This window comes from Ambystoma mexicanum, chromosome 2p, assembly GCF_040938575.1.
Source record: "Ambystoma mexicanum isolate Mex_15411 chromosome 2p, UKY_AmexF1_1, whole genome shotgun sequence".
Taxonomy (NCBI): domain Eukaryota; kingdom Metazoa; phylum Chordata; class Amphibia; order Caudata; family Ambystomatidae; genus Ambystoma; species Ambystoma mexicanum.
In genome coordinates this window covers 1131756078-1131774824 of record NC_090923.1, presented here as the reverse complement: position 1 = coordinate 1131774824, position 18747 = coordinate 1131756078, and the positions used below count along the sequence as shown (strand labels likewise).

Here is an 18747-nt window from a genome sequence, read left to right as displayed (position 1 = left end):
CACAGTGGAAAAATATCAAATTGGCAAAATATCACAGTGGACAACTATCACAGTGGCAAACTATCACAGTGGTAAACTATTACAGTGTCAAACTGTCACAGTGTCAAACTATCAAAGTGCATGTGCTATCACAGTGGCAAAATATCAAATTGGCAAAATATCACAGTGGTAAAGTAGCATATTAGTAGAATAACAAAGTGACAAACCAGCGCAGTGGCAGACCATACATGTGGCAAGATATCACAGTGGCCAAGTATCACAGTGGCAACATATCACAGTGGTAAACTATTACAGTGGCACATTATCACATTGGTACACTAGCAAGGATGCCAGAATGCAACATTTCTCCCCTGCCCAGCAAAGGCTCCCGCTGGCCAGTTGGCAGCTCTGGCAGCTTCTATGGGTTAACAATAGCATCGCCCTTTGATTTATTGTGCTCTAGCCACTTCAACCCCGGCCAGCCTGCAACGTCCCCACCACGACTGCCTGAACCAGCTCTTGCACATTCCAGCCAGTTCTTCGGACACAGGTGCCGTGGGGAGGGGTGCCTTTGAACGCCAGCGGATGAGGTGAGGAAAAAGCAGTTACGATGAGAGGAGCTTGAACCATCCTATGCTGAAGAGTGCTCCTGGCGCCAATGTGCTCTGTGCTGCTCTGCACCCCCACTCCATACCTGCACAGCGAGTGCTTTGGTTTGTTGTGTGGGTTGTTTGCTGGGACAGAGGCAAACCAGATCTCAAGATCCGGCTAGATATCTGATGCCGGATTTCGGACCCAGCGAGAGGCGGCCCATTGGCCAGCGCTGCTCCTATCACCTTTTTGATAATTACACTAACAGTTTCTTCTTCTTCCTGCCCTTAACCCATGGATTATCATCTTCTGTTTCTTACTGTCTCTCTCTGCCATTCATCACAATGCTCACCAAATTGGGGTACTCTTTGACAGCAATCTAAAACCTCAACAACTTATTGCCTGTACTGCCACAGTTGCTGATAGACCGACTAATTATACCCGAGCGTCTTTGCCTACCTAACCTACCACCCAACTAAAACCTTGAACTCTGCTCTTTATGTCACTTGTTGTGGTTGGGATGTGGTGTGTGGTTGGCTTGGTCAGCTGCCAGGAACAGCCCAGGGAGAGGGCAAAGCCCGGACAGTGGCGGGGCTAAGGCACAAACCATGCAGGGTCCTGGGATCATCTGCAGATGTGCTGGACAAGTGCAGTGCCAGCTTACACTGTACCCAGAGAAGGTGCCATGCCAGTACACTGGGCAGCATCTGACGGCCGAACTGACGATGTAAGCAAATGTATGAATGCCAGGGGTGCACACTGATGGGCAGCACACTATAATGGGCCCTGGCAATGTGTATTGAATCTAGAAGGATGGATTGATTCTTCGCTATACCCAGAGTGGTCAGTGCCAGGATACTGGGCAGCGTCCTACCGATGATTTGCGAGTGTGCTGGGAAAGGGTACTTTCAAAAGAGCTGCATGGGCCCAAACACCAGGCAGCACAGCATCGGGTGCCCCAAAGAGTATCTGTGTGCAAATGTGTTTCTTACACTTTGTATAGAAGCCCCTCAAAGCTCACACCAGAATAAATTCAACCCACTAGGGAAAAAGGCTCAGCACACCTCTTGCAATGAGAACAAGGTTTATTCTCATTAAAAAAAAGACAAATCAACATGGGCGATAGCTTTGGAAAAAGCGTCACAACTGACCGTACATCACATAGGCTACAAATCCACCTATCATGTTGGTACAACCCTATACAAAGGCGGCCTGCTCCATATGGGATGCCAGGTCATTGGTCCCAGCTTCTCCTCTCTATCTTCTTCCACGTGGGGGTCTTCTTTGCACGTCGTCGGGCGCAAGGCTCTTAATTGCCAATTATAAGCACAAATCATAACATTCTCTATCTGTGGCCTAATGTGCAGATGGTACTGCAGACATGGGCAGCGGGGATACTTTTGAGGTCACACTAACTTGCAAACCCCAGCTCAATCCCAGACACGTCGGCACCATTACAGTTCTTCCCACCCCAGGCTTAAATGTGTTACTTTCGCTCCCTGGCACCTCGCAACACAAATCACAGTGGCACAGGATATTCTGCTGTGATCTTTCTGATAAATTGGTGATCTACAGTTTTCCGGTCGGTGGTCTGAGACTGGCCGGTATTCTGGAATGCTGGGGTCTTGGGACAGGGGCATCTGGGCACTCACTATAACTTAGGGTTTGGGGTTTGAGCTGGGGAAGGTCAGAGGCTCATGCCCTCCTTCTCGTGGGATAACTTCTTGCAGGGAGCTCTCAGCCCCCTTATGGCCTTGCAGGGTGAATTCCTTCTGGGATACAAATGAAACATCCAGAAACATATCCAGAACAGGACTGCAAGACTTGTCCTTGGCCTCAAACCCAGTTATCGTATCTCTCCAGCTTTGAAATCTCCTCATTGGCCTCACAGTGATGGCAAGGATCAAGTTCAAGACCCTCTGCATCATCCACAAGGCATTCTGGGGCCTGGGACTGCACTACCTCTAACTCTCTTCCAAAACATCTCCCCTCTCGAGCTCTACGCTCAGGTTGAGTCGCTTTTCCAAGCAGAGATTTGGGGGCAGCTCTCTATCCTGTGCTGGGGCCTGCCTCTGGAACAGCCTCCCTGCCTCTCTTAAACTTGAGCAGAGCCATCTCCAGTTATGCAAGCAACTCAAGACCTTCCTCTTTGCTTCAGCTTTCTCTCTTCCTCTCCCCTGATGATTCCCGACTGCTGTGCCATGCACTGGCCACATTGCTACCCGTTGAACTTGGGCTCAGGCTCCTGCATGTCCAGTTGCACCTCTCACTGCCTCCCGGCTCCCCTAGCACTTGCGGTCTGTATCTGCAACCCTACAGTCCCTTCTCTCTGCACTTATGAGCCACCCGATGGCTGTATTTCTTATTTACCAGCACTGAGACATACGCTGGCTGCACTTTTGAGTTACCTGCACTTCTCCCTCTGTCCCACTGGCACTTTTCCCTTTCCTCTTCCCTTCTCTTACATGATATGAATGACACAGGGCCTAGTAAATTGTTGTTTTGTCCTCCTCATGTATCCCCCTCCTTGTGTACAAGTGCATTATAAATGCCATGTCATATCATACCATATCCTAAAAATGAAAGGTTTATGACTGTCTGCTGGTTTGGTCTTTCTCACTACTGCTTATGCTGCAACGCAATCCTGCACACACTCACCTATCTCTATGTTCTGAGTCTGTGCCTACTGTCCCAGCTGCAATGCGGCATTAGGCCTCGATTTCAAAATGGCAGCTATTGCCAAATATGGTGTTTCACTAACAGCGCAAGCAATACCTAAACAAATAATATCTACCCATAAGGCATCATTTATCAGCACCTCCCTCACCTCTCTGTAGCTTCCCAGATACCTACCACTCACTCACAGGTCTCTGCTTCATCTGGAATGTCTTGGGGGACTGGGACGATTACCCTACTTCCCAAACATTCCCCCCTTTTGCTAATCCTACATTAACAAACTGACATATAAGCCTTTCCCGGTCCTCCTTCTCTATTTTCTCCCTTTCCAATCTCTCAGCCTCCAAATATGGCAATGTTCCTTCTTTGGGCACCTATGCTTTGCACAGAGAACTTAGACTTTAGCCAGCTTGCATGCACTGTTCTGGGGTACATGTCACATATATAACCCCCGTTTCCTGCTAGGTTGACCCAGTGTTCTTCGTAGTTCTCGGGGTCTGGTGGTGGAGTTGTAATCGTGCATGGGGGGTGGAGGCGTCGCTCTATTCTAATCATGAGGTGCTTGTTAGGGTCATCTGTTTGTACCTGGCTACCTTTTGTACTGCAAGGTGCACCCCGTACCCCAATTGAAACCATCCTCATTGCAGTGCTAGGCATTGTTTTCGCACAGCATCAGAGTCCTGCTTATGTATTCTGTTCTTACTAATGCTTCGATTTTAAATTTCTCTGTTATGGCACATTCACTGAGATGGCCCCTGCGGCAGTAAGTGGGAAAAGGGTTCTTTCTCCGTCTTGGTAAAGCAAAAGGCACAACACTCAAAAATGTACTAGGCAAATGTCTAGCCAATCCAGGCATACACAGGATTGTTCTGGTTGGTCCCCTTGCAACATAGGTCCTATATTCACACTATTCCAGGTATCCTACAGAAAGCTGAGCATATTTGAATGCATTATTCAGATTATACTGAAAGCAGTGATGGAAGTGAGTGGGAACAGTAAGGAGCGGTGTTTCACTATTATTTTATTCTGTTTACCATTCCTCTACTTCTTACGACCATATTCACTATTCTATATAAACGATGGATCCATCCATGTCCCTGTGCAAGTGTCAAGTTGTAATTGGAGCATTAGTTACTTGACTTTGTGTGATCCGTCGGGATGCCTAACACATGCAGAGCTTTCGCGGGCCCTAGGTGGACATTCCCGATCTCCGACACTCACAAAGCTAGGGTGTGGACGATGGGTGAAAACTCTGCATCCCCGACTCACACAGGGCCTTTGTGTGGACATTGGACGGCCTGTCAGTGCATAGGTTGGAGGTACTATCCCAGATCTATGATAAAGAAAGCGCCTCTATCAGTACTCTGACTGGCCGTAGCCCAGATAGATAAACATGTTGGTGTAGGCACTCAGGCTCCATCCTGGATGGTGACTAGACCGAAAGCCACTGTCAGGACAATGGTTGACCTGTCCTGGACCTCTCATACAAAGACAGCCTTTGAGTAGACAGGGTTTACACGAAGGAGTCCCTCGCACCCTGTACTGGATCCCTGATGGATGGAGTCTCTGTGAGAACACTCGTGGATCTGCAATGAATCCCTGATGGGAATCCCTGTGAGAGCACTGGAAGAAGTGTCCTGGATCCTTGATCAGTGTGGCCACCATTGCTCATGCAGCCTTTCGCATAAGTGATGCAACGCTGCAGACCTCATATTGCCCGTCTTGCCTATGCAGTGTGCACAGCAAGACCCCCGCGAGACATGCTCCACACTTATTATTGCTGCATGCAAGAACAGGCGCTTTCTTTGAGCAAGGTTAAGCCACATGTTATGGGGACAGGGCACACATGCCATTCATAGTTTATTATTATCTGAACGGTCAGAAGATGTCCATTTTAATTTGCAGCATTTTGCAAAAGTGCCTTTTAGCTCTATGCTGAATGTTGATACAGCACAGGGGTTTGGGGCCATGTGATGCGTGATCTGAATGGCACAAGGCCTAGTAAGATCGTTATTTTGTCCTCCCTTTGCTTCCCCATCCTTGTCTTGTGGCGCTTAGAAACACTTGTGTACAGGTGCGTTATAAATGCCATATCATATCATGATTGCAGGAACATTCAATAAACTCAAGCTAGCTTTTCACACCGACCTAACAGTATTGGGGAGGAAGGATAGCTCAGGGGCAACGACAACGCAACGCAGGTTCGAATCCCGATCCTGCACTTAGAAACCACTCCTGGTATTAAGTGCGTTATAAATGAACAATTATTATAATTATTATAGGCCCTATTTGAGGAAACATGAATTCAACACATTGATGATATAATCAGGAGTGATCCTTGGATGATGTGGGTCTCAAATACAACCCGTCTCTCATGGAAGAAATCATCTCTGGTGGCACGGAGAGCGGCAAGGCCTATATGGTAGCAGCGCTGACACCGGTAAAGGGTGTCTTTTTGACTGGGGCATTTTTATGAGCTCTGCACCGCCATAAAGGACGTGTTGATTGGTCTCTCACCATATACGAGAATAGGGGGAGTGTGTCCAAACAAGGGTTAAAGAGTGTAACAGGATGTGGCTCAGCTGAATATTGAACTTATATTGTTTGACTAAAGCAACATAATTAAATTGCCTGGTTGTGTTTGAACAAACTTACTCTGTGCACTGTTATGGACAGGTCTGCTGAAGGTCTTCTCATCAATGCTTCTCTTTATTCTGCCCTGAAACCACTGGAACACTAATGCATTTGGAGTCGTTATACCCAGTATATTCCTGATGTACCCACAAAGCTGTCAACCCCATCGTACAAGGCAGACTGGCTCTTTTACCACTCTCACTGGTGCCAGACACAGTAACATCTTGGCCATTACAAACATGTATGGTGAGAAACCATTAGCACTCTGATTCACACCAAGTGTGCGAACCTATTATGACCTACATCTAATAAGAGCGGCTGCTAGATGAGTGCGCTTGTGAAAGGTATGCAGACTTTCCATCGAAAAATGTTCCATCAAGGGTTTTTCCATCGAATTCTTTCCAATGAAAAAATGTATATCAAATGCATATTTTTGCATATTTCTGTGGGGTAAAGGGTTAATTTTGTTTGGGGTGTCTTTTTAAGGGTTAAAAACGGGGGCATGGGGAGGGGACCCTCCAAAAAAAAAAAGAATGCATTCAATGCACATTTCTTTGTTGGGAAAATTTCGATGCTACTTAACTTCGATGGAAAAAATTCAATGGAATTATTCTTGTATGACGATAGAGTAATTCATAGTTTTAGCTGTAATGACGTTAAAAGGAGAGACAATCGATTGCAATTTCTTAAGGCATTTTGTTACAGTGAATTTGGGGTTTTTGATAAATGCTAATAATAGTAGAATTAAGATCAGGTGCACTTTGTTTAGAATACAGGACTATGAGTTATGCATTTTGCATGAGTTGCTATCATGATGTCTTTATGTGCTTTGCTGGAGTCTTCTCTGAAATCAAGCTGGTTTCACCTAAGGCTTGTTGCTTCTTTCCAGTGGACACCCTGCTGAACGTGGCATGCTCGAGCGCCTTTCCAGGAGGTGGCAGCAACCAGGAGCTGGCTCTGCACCATCTCTCCGAGGCCGGCGGAGATGTCATGGTAAGCCTCTGGAACCCTTCTAGGCTGAGATGGGGGAGGGATACGTGCCTGCCATGCTGATAGGGAGGGATGAAGAGGACAAAAAGGACAGGCTTCCTAGAAGAAAATCCAATCAAGGCCCTGGGATCTAGATGATGTGGCATCGCTGATTAGCCACAGCCCACCTCAGACACTATTGACTTCCTGTTCCTGTGACTAGAAATCAAGGAAAAGAATAAACAGAGAAAGCCTTCCTCTAACCAAAAAACATAAGCATTCAATTTCAGATCAGTACGGGAGGCCAGCTTGTGTGGGCTGACAGTCAGGGGGACTAGTTAAAACACAAAGGAGATACATTGGAGGAGTTGGCAAGTGTGCCTTAAAAGGTGGACTCTACAATATATTTGCAGGTGGTGGACGTTTTGAAATGCTGGTCAGAGGCACTCTGCTCTGTTGCTGGCAGCCTGGATGCAGCATCCTTGGTGCCCTCAGATTTGGCTAGTGGGTAGTCTTCAGAGACTGATATGAATGTCCAGAGAAGAGTCGGACGAGCAATGTGCGAACTCACGGCAAGGAAAGGGCTTTCAGCCACTTCACGGGCCCGCCTTAAATGGCGGTCCATCCAGCGAGAGCCATACTGGTCCATCTGCGGACAGAGTACATGACACACCGACACCCATTCCCCTTTGAGCACCACTCCCAGATCCTACTTTCCCTCCACAAATTGCCACACGAATGGGGATTAAGAAGTCCTTCATGCAGCTGTCGGTGTTTAACACCCAAACCAGGAATCTGTTAGCCCCGCTTCTTTGATCTTTAGTACAGGGTGTTTGCCTGTTGAGCCATAGCAGCTGAGATTCAACCCAGTCATGAGCTTTCAGAAATTCATCCATTGGCTCAAATAATGCACGCATTAGATGGTTAACTGCAGGCAGGTTTTGTTTCGAGTCGAATGCGCCTGAGGTAGCCAAATAGTTCACAGGAATTATGCTTTCTTTTTACGCTGTGTCAAGGATTTATTAAATGCAAAATTGAATTGCAAAATTTCATCAGTTATGGAATCATTATTTTCTAGATGTCAGTGCAGACTAAAATGAGCATCTATATAATGTGTAATAGTAAAAGAAAAAAAGAAAATAGATCTCACAGTGATCGCCATTCCCTTAGGACCTTCTCCCTAACTGGCCCTCATTACGGGTCTGCTGGTATCCTGGTGGTAATTCCACCAGGATAATGCCAAACGTTAATACCGTTACTACCGGATTATCAGTGCCGGTGAAACGTGTTAAATCCCCATTCCATGGAGTCCCATTAGACTCCGGGGGTGGGGGGAAGGGGTTGCCGGTTTTACCGGCACTACCTCCAGTTCTTAGCTTTTATCTGGAGGTAATTCCTCCACCCGACCGGCAAACTTGTATTTGGCCAGTGCGGAAATGTGCTGGTATACGGTAATGCTGGCAAGCTAATTTCACACCGGACAACTTGTAATGAGCGAAAACTCCCTCCCTACACACCCACATCCAAAGCTCATACCTATTTCCGCTTCCATTTTTGGTACGTTTCAGCAGGAAACACACCAAATGTTTAGCCTTCACTTGGCCCACAGCCCTTCCTCAGGACTTGAATCATACCTGAATCGTATATGAATTGTAAATGAGTATTTTAACCATATCAATCTACGTATACGTTTCAATTAATAAACTCTCAATATCCTACTTGCTATGTTTACTTCCCTCATAGCATTGATATGCCCCCAATAACATTACTTAATAAATACACATGATTTGAAGGACTGTTATCCCCCCCATCAGCCAACTTCTGCTTCTCTTTCTTTTCTGTGTCTGCTGATCTTCGACTTGTTGTTTTCCAACATCTTTCTGCCATTGCAGCTTCCATTGCCCATGTCTGCGGCATGTCAAAACAATGTTTTCTGAACACAAGATAAAATGGAACGACTATCTGTTTTTCACCTTTATTGTATGTATTTATTTTATTTCATGTTTATTTATATAACACTTTTATCCCAAGCGCTATCCAACAGAAGCAATAAGGGTATAATGAAATTGAGAAACAACATAAAAGTATGTGGCAACAATCAAGATGACAAATCAACATTAGGTAGGAGAAAAGGCAACTTTCAAAAGGTGTTCTTTTAAACGTGATGAAATTATGATAGTGTTGTGCAGGAAGGTAAATCCAAAGGTAGGACATTTTATAATTTGGGTGCAGGTTCATCGACGGTTAAGTCTCCTTTCAATAAAAGTCTCTTGCCTTCGAGGGCCGGATGCATTCAACAAACAAACACAAAGTTCTGTTCCACATTTACCTTGGGTGACGGCTTCACCCCTGGGCACCCCTCTTCCGAGAGTAGACCCTTCACCAAATCGTGTTCAACCAATCGATTAAACAGTCCCTTTTCAATGCACTTTGGGTGATAACTTTCCACCCCGGATCTCCCTCCTTCGGGCTCAGACCCCTTTTTGATGTTCGCCTCCCTCCTTCAGTTTCACTATGGCTTTTCTTGCATTCAAGGGTTTTAATGTCTTTCTAAACAGTTCATCGGGCTTTGCCCTTGGTTGTCGGCTTCCCTCTGCCGGGTTCGCTCTCGCAAACTTTTACCAAACAGTTCACTAGGGGACTTTAGACTTCGCCCCTTCTCGTTAGCATCCCTCCACCGGGATCCCTCTTGGCAACTTAAGGAAAACACAGTTCATTACTGATTTCGCCATGCAGGATTAATTTCCCTTCTTCACAATCATCTGTCGGTCAAAGACTTTCGACGTTACAGAGGATTTCACAAGGCCGCTGTATGACCACTTTGACCTATCTTCGCCTCTTCCCAAGGCCTTCCGGTTATGGTAGTCTCTACCTTCGGGTAATCGCCCAGAGTTTTCTGCGCCAGCACCCACATGGTGCCGGACGCCTCTGTTGGAGGGTTTCCTCTCACTTTCTCAAAAGTTCCTTTAAGCTTTCCAAAGTTTGACTCACTGACTGTGCTTGGCTTTCTTCTTCTTTGAGTCAAGGTTGGTACCACAGAGACCAGCGTCTCTCCCCGGCTTGGTGATCAGCAGAGGAGGGTCTCATGTACCATAGACATCTGCTGCAACACACGCTGGCCTTTGTTCGTTGTCTTATGCTTCCGTCTGCAGAGGTTTCATGGGCCTTGATAGGAAAGGACAAGGTTACTTCTCCCTTTGTCACCCTCTCGGTATTCGCCGTCTTTTGCCTCCTCTTGAACTGCCGTATTAGCTTTCACATTGTGCAGTCTGTCTTGCTCGTCCTGTGCTCTCGTGCTCCACCTTTTATCCCTGTGGGGAAGGGAAAGGGACATCAGATTTGAGTGATCTGGTTAATTGCCTGACTTTGCCTGACCCTTGTATTGGGACATGTCAGGTACACGGATCTGGTGTTAGTCCGTTGTCTTTTGTGTTGTGTGAAAGTGTTTGAGTGGGAACAAGGGTGTGGGGGCAGTGTTTTGGAATATCCTTCATGGTAGGATGGGGAAAAGGTGTTGAAAGAAGGGGGATACTCCCACTCCCCAAGGACCCCCCATCCAAGTGATCCTCCCTCACTGGTCCACCCCCAGGAACTGGATCCAGTAGCGATGGCCATGTCCTGGCCACCTGGAAGACAGATCCCCAGGAACTAGTTAGGGAGACACCTTCAGGTTTCTCACAACAGGGATAGGGGGTGTCCCCAAAAGTTGGAAAAAGTATGGGCTTGAAGGATGGAGGTGGGTTAAACTGTGGTTTGAGGAAGACCCAATGGGAGGGGTGGGAGGAACATTGGTCTGTGGTGGACCGGCACTTGGACTATAGGGGCAGGGGGTACTGGGCAATGGGTGGGGGTGGGTTCAATATCGAGGTTGCATGGGGATTGGAAAAGGGAATTCTTTATGGGTTGTACTGATTGACCTTTTGTGTATGTGGTTTGTTGAAAACGATGAAAATAATAAAACTTGTTTTCATTAAATTATGAAAATGAAAGTAGAATGATCTGACTGAAGGTCTGATTGAAGGAGGAGGACAATAGATTATGATGATGAAGCTATGTAGACATCTGAAGGGGCACAACTCTGTTATGAGTTTGGATAGGTAAAGTAGCAAGGATAGTGAATGATCATTTGAAGGATTCAGTTCATCTAGATCAGATTTTTTAAATAATAGCATGGCCAGAGCGTGTTTGTAATTAGCAGAAAAGCAATCTGACTGAAGGAAAATGTTAAATTAAACCCCTAAACAAGGTATAAGAAGAGAAAATGTAGACTTAACTAGAGTAGCGGGCGATGGAGGCTGCCACGGGATTAGCTCAGGCATTAAGGGAAGCAATGGTTGATTCTGATATCAGAGAAAACGAATAGCAGCAAATACTGGAAGTAGATGAACCTGTGGACTTGACTACTTGAAGGATAGACAAACTAATATTGTTTTTTTGGCAAAACAAGAAGCAAAGTCTTTACTACGAAAAAGTTGATGGCTCAAGAAGTGGACAAGCAAGAATGTATTATGGGTAGGAAAAATAACACACAGAGATGAAGTATGACAAGAAATGGAAAACAGTTAATATATGGGTTGTCCTCTATGATAGCTAATGAATGAGATGTTTGAAGTTCGGGGGGAAATGAAAATTGGAGCTAGATTTCTTTTTATGCCACAGTCTTGTGTTCTATGAACTCTTCCCCCAGCAGGTTCAATCCCATCCACCTTTTCAGAATTACTTGAGATATATCCTGGTAAAAGAGGATTGTGCCATCCAGATAATTGATTCCTCTGTTTTTCCAGGCTACAGTAATTATTGCCTCCTTCATCCAGAATTTGTGTAATTTGAAGAAGATATCTTGTGGCTTCCCCTGTGGTTCTCAAATCCCATTTTCCACGCCATGCATCCTTTCTATTTTGATGATGTTTGCTGGAGTATCAATTTAGAGATGTTCAGCACGCATTCCTCTATGTTCTCCCATTCGATCCCACCTTCGGTGATTTCCTTCATCTGTTTTCACTGCACGCCCAGATTTCCAGGTCCTCACATTTAGATTGCAAATGCTGAGAGTATTATCAGAGTTATGCTATTTCATCTGCAATTTCTTGCATTTTGTTTCCATGATGTTGTTCTTTGTTTTATTCACTCCGTTTCTAATTCATTCATCTTCCACGTGAGATCTGATGTCGAAATCCTGACTGCGCACTTAACTATTTGAAGTCTTTTTTGAGCGAGATTAGGGCAGTCTCAAATGTTTGCTTTGTCAGTGTACCACATTTCCCTTGGCTGGTGCTCCATAGCAGATCATGACCTGATACTTATGGTCTGTCCGTTAGTCTTATCACATTCTATTTATTGTTTAATTGTGAAAAGGCTTACCTTCCCAAACCCCCTATCATTCTTGTGCTGCTTCAGCTTCATGAATACCTACCAAGTGGACGTTGAAGCTGCTAAGATCTGATTAGATTAAGATCAGCTGAGTCTTAGGAGTTCACATGCACCTGACCAAAAGTGTACCTTCTCTTCACCAAGATATTTGTGGTTCAGAACCAGGGCTGCATTTCCACTTCTATGATTCCAGGCACCAGAGTCTATGCCAGGGCCAACCCCATGTTTTCTAAACTCATCCAACCCGAGCCAGGAGTTGAGTGGACTGCACCATCTTTCATTGCTCTGGGAATTAGGCTTTGCTCCTATGGCCCAGGTAGAAATCCTGCATGCTCTTTGCAATTCTGGAAGAGATCTCAAACCATTCTCAACTCCAGATAAAGCTTATTTTCAGAGTTTTAAACCCAGACTAAAGTTCTACCACTGCAAAGGCCCCAAAGCTCCCCCGAGGTCATTGATCCCACTTCAGATCCCTGTGTCTCTAGGCCCTATAAGTTATCTAGGTGGTCCTCCATGTGGTCATAACTGCCTGCTTCTTTGAGCCAGAGGTTGCCAGGCCTCTAGGGAGCGGGTTGCTACCTAGGGTACAGGTCTTGCTTGAGTTTGGCTATCCTCCAAAACTACTGGTGTACATCAGTGCAACCACAGATCTCCAGCTCATAAGGGAGGCCGCAGTTCTCTTTGCCTGACACCCTCTCCCAACACTGCAGTCCCTTTTAAATCCTAGCATCGCGGTGTCAGACATTCTCTTCTGTGACAACCCACCTTTGCTGCTCCTTGCCTCTTAAAGTTATCGGCCAGTGGGAAAAGTAGTCCATACACCTAATACAGCATCCTTACCCGATTGGGGCTTCCAGACCTGGCTTCTAGTCGTTCCAGAGCAGATGTCAGCAAGAGGGTGCCTTCTCACTCTGCCATTTTCCCATGTGCTGCAACATTAACCTTTCAAGAGTGCTGAGTGTGTTACTTCCAATTTGACCCTTTTCCAATCATTCATCCCCTTTAAGGTCATATTCATTAGTCTGCCTCCGTCCACGGTCGCGCCGACGCTGCACTCACAGCATTACACTACATTGAAGACAACTCTAAATGGCATTTTCACAGAAATGTGAGTGGAACAAAATTGCTCCAAAAGATCTCCTGAAGAACTTGTTGAGGGAAGGACGATTACAGCACAAGGAGAGATGCCAGGGCTGTGTTCGAGAGCGAAGGCAGAGAGGTGCTGTTGACACATGGGAGTATACTGAATGTATTGGTGTTACGAAAAGAGGATTTAAGTTGGGCAAGTATGTTGATGAGAGATTAATGGTGCAGCCATGGAGGCGGATAGAGAATCAAAGAGATGCAGTTCCAGGAAATAGCAGATGCATATGATGAACAAACGGTGACAGACCATGGATCACAAAAAATCACTCTTAATCTGTCTTCTTCTAGGCTGCCCTGGAACGGCTACTGCTGAAGGACCCAAAGTGGCCAAAATCTCACCCACTGGCTGATTACCATTACACAGGTGAGGGAAAAGGAGGATTATGGGGGCTGGGGGTTTCCCTCTCGTGAATCATTGTCACATGGACTACTGAAAGATTTTCATTTATTTTGGAAGTCATTTTCATTATGGTAAAATGTTTACACCTGATTTTTACTTTCTGCCATATTTTCATTAATTAGCATAGCGGTGCTGAGTCACAGAGCAAATTTACAACCTCTGACACTCCCATCAGTTCTGCCAATCAAAACCCCAAAGGACCGCCAGCATCTGACTTTGATGACAGCGGTAATGGATTGGATTCCTTTGGAATACGCCTACTTTTTACACCTTTTGAACGCAGCCACATTCTATAGGAATCCCTGGTAAATCCTGTCAGACATGCCAAAGTGACAGGCAGCAATTACATAATTTGCACTACAAAATGCAAAATGAAGGAGTAAAGGTGATTTCTAACGTATTCCTTCCTCCCACAGGTTCCTCATCTATGACATACCTAACCCAGTGCAGCTGTTTTTCAGAAACCTTTCCGCCAACGGGGGGCGCAGTGCGGCTCTGTGTCAGCCCTGCCTGACGCCTCTACGAACCCCAAAATGGACATGATGTCGGGGCCAGTATATAAAACGGCACAGCGCCCCGTGACCTCATTTCCTTTTTTCTGCACACTCTGTTCGTTGATCGGAACATGTTCGCTAAGTTGAACTTTTCTGTGCGCCAGGCTGACTCTGTCAAAGGCCTCAGGATTCAAGCCGTGTGTGGATTGCAGCGGCAGATATCGGTTTCAGATCTGCACTGCTTGAGCACGGGTTACGACACCCAGGATTCTGGGTAGTGCCAGTCTATGCATCTGAAGGCCCTCTGGGAAAGGGCGGCAAAGCTCTTCACTTTCGTGCACAAGGTGAGAAGTCTGGATCCGTGGTCCCATTAGCAGTTGTGCAACGTGGGGTGCCATTCCAAAGATCGACATGCCCACGCAAAGAGGAGGAAAAGAATGACAAGAAGAAGAAATATCGGAAGAGCTCCCGCTCCGCATGTGGTTCCTCTAACCATCATTCTTCTCTAAGAAGAGGAGCCAAGGCTCGGAATCCCTGAATGCTGCAGCTCCTCAGGAGTATGTTCCTCTCCAAAGTGACACCTTCATGTCAAAGATGTATTCGATCTATGACAAAGAAGGTGACCAGATTCCTTTTGGTTTGGATACAATGGCATCTAGAAAGGAGAGAGATTTCCCCAAAGAGTCCCATGGGGAGGGTGAAGATGTGATTGGGCTGGCTGAGGACCTACAGGTCACCAGTGGCCTCACACACCACCGGAGATGGACATACTGACAACTGCCACTCAAGGCAAGCCCCAAGCTGCTTTTAAGCAGATGATGACCACAGTAGCTGATACCTTGGTCTTTCTGCTCCATTCAGAACCAAAATCCAATACAAACATTGTGATATTTGGGATGATGCCCCTAAGAAGGAAATGCTGAGGCCCTTCAATGTGGCAGTGGAGGCACCTGCGCTGGAAGTATTGGAAAAGCCTGCTACTGCCATGGCAATGAACTGACACCAAACTGGCAAGGAAACACTGGTCTGCTGTGTCAGATCTGGTGTTTTTATCCTCCCATGTCTCCCCAGAAAGGCTGGTTGTTCAGGTTGGGACGGCCAACCAGAAGAACTCCACTTTCCATTCCCTCACTCTGGACAGGGAGAGCAAGAAACTTGATGCCTGGGCCATGAAGGTGTTGGCGTCGGGCAGTCTTGCCCAACGTGCAGTGAATGCTACTTACGCTCTGGCAAAATTCTCCTTCGGCCTATGGTTTACACTAGTGCAGGATGCCGAGTACATCCCCGAGGGTGAGATGCGAGCTGGATTCCAGCCCGCATCGGGAGGACAGCTCAGGAGCAACGCGATTGCCTTGGAAGCAAGACGATGCCGAGCAGCATAGCTTCGATCCCCGGATCCGCGCTTAGAGACCTCTGAGTATTAAGCGCATTATGAACAACCAATTACAATAGTAGGGAGGCCTCCGGTTTGGAGTCAACACGAATGACACACTCTAGAAGGTTAAGCCATGGCAAAATCTTTGGGGATAGCTATGCAGCAGCCCTCTGTGCAGTCTGCCAGAGGTAGGGGTTTTCGTCCCTTCCCTGTCTATGCCGTGTGAAACCATGGCCAGGTCGCACCAGGAAAGCTGCATGGCATACGCTTCCTGAGAGGCAGAGGTAGGGATGCCCAGAGATGAAGTGTGGCCACTGCCACGATTCCCTCCATGTCCCTGAGTGCAAATCCTCAGTGACGGGATCTGTCACTCTATGTCGGTGGGAGGGAGGCTTTCCCTGTTCAACTCGGAATGGTCAAGGATCATGTCCGATGCTTGGGCCTTGCAGGTCATTCAGTAAGGATATTGCCTCCCATTCCCACAGAGCCCTCCAGACCATGGCCCTCAGGCCACTGCCTTGTCTCCAGACCTCAACCTTCTGGAGGAGGTCCATCAGCTTCTTGCAAAGAGCGCAATCAAACTGGTAGCGTGCTCAGTACGAGGAAGGCAGTGGTACTCCACCTATTTTCTGTTCTTGAAGAAGACGGGGCTTTTGTCCCATTCTAGATCTGTGGCTACTGAACTTGTTCCTGTGCAAGGACAAGTTCAAGATGGTTACACTGGCTCAGATGCTGCAAGCTTATGATCTGCAGGACTGGTTGATTTCACTGGGCCTTCAGGATACCTACTTCCACATGCCGATTCATCGAAAGCAGAGGAAGTACCTGCGGTTCGTGGTGGGCCAGCATCACTACCAGTTCAAAGTCCTGCTGTTCAGTCTTCATTTGGCGCCCAGGGTTTTCACTAAGCTGCCAGTGGGGAAGTTAGCTCACTTCAGGAGGGATGGCATTCATGTCTTTCCCTACCTGGAGGACTGGCTCGCCTGAGCTCGCTCCCCAGATCTAGTGTCAGAGCATCTACTCCGCACATGCACACTATTGCACAGCTTGGGCTTGTCCTTGAACTTCAAAAAGTATCAGGTTTTGCCATCCCAGTCCATCTGATTTATCAGAGCATTCTTGGACACTTGACAAGGCAGTGCTTTCCCACCCGAGTGGTGAACATCTTTTGGATGGTCAATGTGCTCCAATCCCAGGAACATGTTCCGGCACCAGCTTTCCTGAGTCTTCGGTCCTAATGGCTTCCTGCATGCTAGTGGTTCTGGAAGTGAGGCTGTATATGAGATCGCTTCAGTGGCTTCTCCGTTGCCACTGGTCACAGTTTCAGGCCCACATGTCAGACCTTTTGCAGGTCTCTGATTAGGTGGCTCAGAATCTTACATGGTGGGCCGTGTGAAACAACTTGCTGAAAGACACATTGTTTTGTCAACCTTGGCTCCAGGTGACGTGGTCATGGATGCATCTCTGACTGGTTGGAGTACTCATCTGTCAGACCTGACTGTGAGCAGACTGTGGTCTCCCACAGAGTCTCAGGAGCACATCAACTTGCTGGAGCTGATGGAGATCAGGCTGGCCCTGGTCACTTTCCTATCCTCTGTGCGAAATTCACGACTGTGCTCTTCCAGACGGACAACACAATGGCCATGCACTTCCTCAACAAATGAGGTGGTGTGGGGTTCTTTCCTCTGTGCAGAGAAGCAATGCGATTGTGGTTCTTCGATCGGGAGAACAGTCTCTCTCTGACGGCAACTCCTCTGGCTGGAAGAGAGAATATCACAGCGGGTGCCTTGAGCAGACAGAGTTCGGCCTCCCACGAGTGGAAGCTCTGCTAGGAGGTTTTGCAGGAGATCACTCCTCAGGTGGACCCCTTCCCTTCCAGTGTCAACAGGAAATGTGAGTTGTTCTGCTCCTGGAAATTGTCATGTCAGGGAGCTCTGGGGGACACACTGACGGTCAAGTGGACTTTCGACCTCCTTTATGCATTAATACTGATCCCTGTCATTCCGCTGGTTGTCAGGAGACTGTACCTGTTCGGAACCGCGTTGATCTTGATCGCTCTGGACTGGGCCCAGAGAACGTGGAATCCAGAGTTGCCCATCTGCCCTCCCTGGGACCTTCGAGGGGTGTCAACTTGCTCTCCCAATCTCAGTGGTGGGTCATCCATCCGAAACCTCAGCAGCCTGAACCTTCATGCTTGGCTACTGAGCAGCTGAGTGGGGCTTCTCGGAAGGCATTCTTGATGTGCTCCTTTCAGCTAGGAGGTCCGCTCTGAAATATTTATGCTTGCAAGTGTTGTACATTTTCGATGTGGTCCTGGAAGAGGGATCTGGATCCTTTATCCTGCCCTCTATCCCCTGTTTTGGATTTTCTGCTTCCAAAAACCTGGATTGGATTTTCGTCCAAGTGGGCCTGCAGATTGGCACTGCAAAGGGTTACCTCGTCACTATTTAGGTGTTCAAAAGGTCCCCGGAACAGGGCTTGTTCTTCACAATCCCCACTGTTATACAGTTCTTGTGGGATTTTTGTAACCAGTTTCCTCCCTGCCAGTTTGTGGTTCTGTTGTAGAATTTAAATGTAGTTTCGTGGTCCATTGCTGTTCTATTAGATTACTCACCCGTAAGGTGATTTTGCTGGTTGCCATTACTTCAGAGAAACGGGTGAGCAAGCTACAGGCACTGTATGTTTTACCTCCCTATTTGTTTTTTTTCCAAAGAAAGGTGACTTTAAGAGTGAGACCCTCCTTTCTGCCGAAAGTGGTCTCAGATTGCCCTCTCTCTCAGAAGATCCATCTTCCTATATTTTTTCCTTCACCTCATGCTTCCAAGGCAGAGGAGTGATTCCATCGGCTGGACCTGGTGCGGGCCTTTAAGTTCTACGTCTCTCAGACGAAAGAGACTAGGAAAGGTGAATAGCTTTTTGTGGGTTACTTCGGGGCTCCTGCTGGTAGGGCTGTGACCAAACAGACCCTGTCAAGGTGGATCATTCTCTACATCTCGGAATGTTATGATCTGGCTGGAAAGGATGTGTAAGAGGGTCTCAGAGCCTATTCTACCAGAGGAGTGGCTGCCACTGCTGCCCTGCAGAGATGAGTGCCTGTCCTGGACATATGCCAG

The 18747-nt window shown here is 47.0% G+C and overlaps 1 protein-coding gene across 1 annotated transcript in view; it reads left to right on the top strand.

Moving 5' to 3' along the window:
- The window catches only part of LOC138567860 (uncharacterized), a 330507-nt gene that overhangs the window by 282579 nt on the left and 29181 nt on the right, over window positions 1-18747 (top strand). Inside the window, exons 9-10 of the mRNA XM_069646349.1 lie at window positions 6770-6873; window positions 13654-13729. Coding sequence (XP_069502450.1) covers window positions 6770-6873; window positions 13654-13729 — 180 coding nt within the window. The remainder of the gene's footprint in view (window positions 1-6769; window positions 6874-13653; window positions 13730-18747) is intronic.